At 42.3% G+C, this 2,430-nt stretch overlaps 1 protein-coding gene across 1 annotated transcript; it reads left to right on the top strand.

Annotated features, from left to right (window-relative positions):
* Positions 1 to 1,504: 1,504 nt before the first annotated feature.
* LACBIDRAFT_313430 (uncharacterized protein) lies at positions 1,505 to 2,157 on the top strand (the record flags this gene model as incomplete). Its single annotated transcript, XM_001877606.1, has 2 exons — positions 1,505 to 1,765; positions 1,816 to 2,157. 2 exons carry the CDS (start codon positions 1,505 to 1,507, stop codon positions 2,155 to 2,157), a joined length of 603 nt encoding a protein of 200 aa, XP_001877641.1.
* Positions 2,158 to 2,430: the final 273 nt, after the last annotated feature.

Below are 2,430 nucleotides of genomic sequence, written 5' to 3'. Positions count from 1 at the left end.
TAGATTCATGTAGTTCTATCAAATACACTGTGATTCTCCCTATTCAAGTCTAAATATCATAAAGAATTCTTAGAAGTTATGAGCATAAGGTCTGAGTTGATTAAGTCACATGACATCTAGCTAAGCTTGGAATTTTCCATAATATACTCTAGGCTCCAAAATATGTGTTTTAGGCCATTCCTGTCCATTCCTGTACATTCCTGTCCATTCCTGTGGATTCCAGTGGAATGGCTCCATTCCTGCAGGAATCAGTGGGGCATGATGAAGTACTGCCGTGTTGTTATGTGGCTCTAGTGGTGGGGTGGTTGTTGACAATGTTGTGTGTCATCATGCATCGTCAGCGTTGTCCTCATCGTTGATGTTGCGGGTGATGGCATCATCGTCGTTGATGTCAGGGGCGGTGGTGGCATCATTATTGTCATTGTAAATGTTGTGGGCGGTGATGCTGGGGTGGATGGTGATGGTGGTGGTGGAAGGAAGAAAGATGTGGCAACGTTTCAGCTACAGCTGTCACATCTGAAAGGCCACATGCCAAAACACGCTGTATAGATACCTTTAGTTTTACATATAATAAAGCCTGCATGGCTCAGGTGGCTTGAGTAGTGTTTAAGGGTTCAGTCCATAGGACCGCAAAAAACCGGTGGACCGAACTGAACTGGACCATGGTCCGGTCTTTTTTTCGGTTGCAGTTGCCCCAATTTGGGGTTGGTCCAGTTGCCGGTTGCCTCATTTCGAAAATATATTAAAACCGTTCAAAGACCGGTTTTGATCGGTTGCAACCGGTTAAACGGTCACGTGCGTTACATACCCTTGTAACCACGTTTATTACCTTTTATTGGGTTTTTGTTTCATCAAAAACGGTTAAGAATTGAGAAAGATATAACCAAATCCATATTTTACCCGAGTCTCTATGAGATGTAATTCAGTTTCAGTCATAGCTATGTCAAATCTTCATTAAATCGCTTGAAAATTGGTAGAATGACGGGTATTTACATGCTTTACTCTTTTATATAACCCGTTTATTTTTCAGAGTAATAATAGTCGAGATACAAATGGTTTATATTGGTATAATAAATTATACACAAAAAAACCGGTCTGGATCGGTCTGAACCAGCTCCATAGACCGAAAAAGACCGGTCCTAGGTGGTTCGGTTCGGTTCCCTCAATATCTGGGTCAGTCCTAGACCGGTTGCGGTCCATAGTTGCATGTTTTGGGGGCAAAAAACCGGACTGAACTGAACTTGCGAACACTAGGCTTGAGCACTGCTATTATTGACGACATTGAGGGTTCAATTCTCTGAAGTGCAAAAATTCTTTTTTACTTAAATATATAGTAAGGACACTATAAATACTACATTTATATGTATTCTAATGGTATAATGGTCATTAATTCCTTCCATGGAATCCGTATGGACTGCTCCATGGAATCCATATGGACTGCTCCATGGAATAAATGTGGATACATATGGAATGGTGTTGGAGTCCATATGGAATTAATCATTCCATGACCATTCCAGGATTATTCCATATGGATTATACTGGGGAAGGTAAAGACCTCCTACTTGTGACCAGCATCAAGATCTATAGCATTGACATTACTCTCCACTCACTCCTTGCTTCCACGGCGTCAGGCATTGGTGAACCAGCTCCCCAACACACTGGCCATATCTCTGTCAAGATTCCAGCCTCAATCATGGACCACCGCCTTCCAACATTACCAAAGAAACTACTCAAGCACGTTGAGCTCTCTGCTCCACCATCCCCTGTAAGTCATGTTCCCTCTCGCAAGAGACCTAATTGATTTTATTGATCCAGATTCTCCAAGAACCCCCTCTGACAGCATCATCTCACCAACCACCAACTTTGCTTGAGCATGTGGACCTCCTTGCAGTGTCCAATGCGTCTGCAGCAGGACCAAGCCACATCAGCCCTCCAACACCACAATGCAGCCTCACTGTCTCTGACTTGCCTGAACCTAGTTACACCAATTCCATGTCCTTGCTGACCTCATTTGAATGCTCCCCAGTATTTCTCAGCTTTTTCAACCTGACAGGTGATTCTGCTCTGGAGTCAATGAAATGCCCCGCCAGAGTTGTGGGGAAAAAAAATGAGCTGTACTGTTATAGCTTCTCAATACATCTTTCCAACATACTATAACTGTTGTAAAATAGGTTCAAGTTTACTTTGGAAAAGAATTTTGGCGCATGGTGGAGAAATGAGGTTGAATGCATGAAATATCTTGCAACATGATATTGTTGATTTTTCTGTATACTTTGCTACCAAATCTCAACATCTGAGCCTTTCTTATACATAGTTAACATATGGCAGAATATATATCCCCTGCTCCAAAGCAGTTTTCTGATGGTTTGGGGGAGCTGGAGCTTGAAAGGGTGAAAATATGACTCTAAACATGAAACCACATTCTTTCTT

Source organism: Laccaria bicolor, genomic scaffold (genome assembly GCF_000143565.1).
Source record: "Laccaria bicolor S238N-H82 LACBIscaffold_5 genomic scaffold, whole genome shotgun sequence".
NCBI lineage: Eukaryota > Fungi > Basidiomycota > Agaricomycetes > Agaricales > Hydnangiaceae > Laccaria > Laccaria bicolor.
Note: the sequence above shows the minus strand (reverse complement) of the source record. Positions and strands in the feature narration are given on the sequence as shown.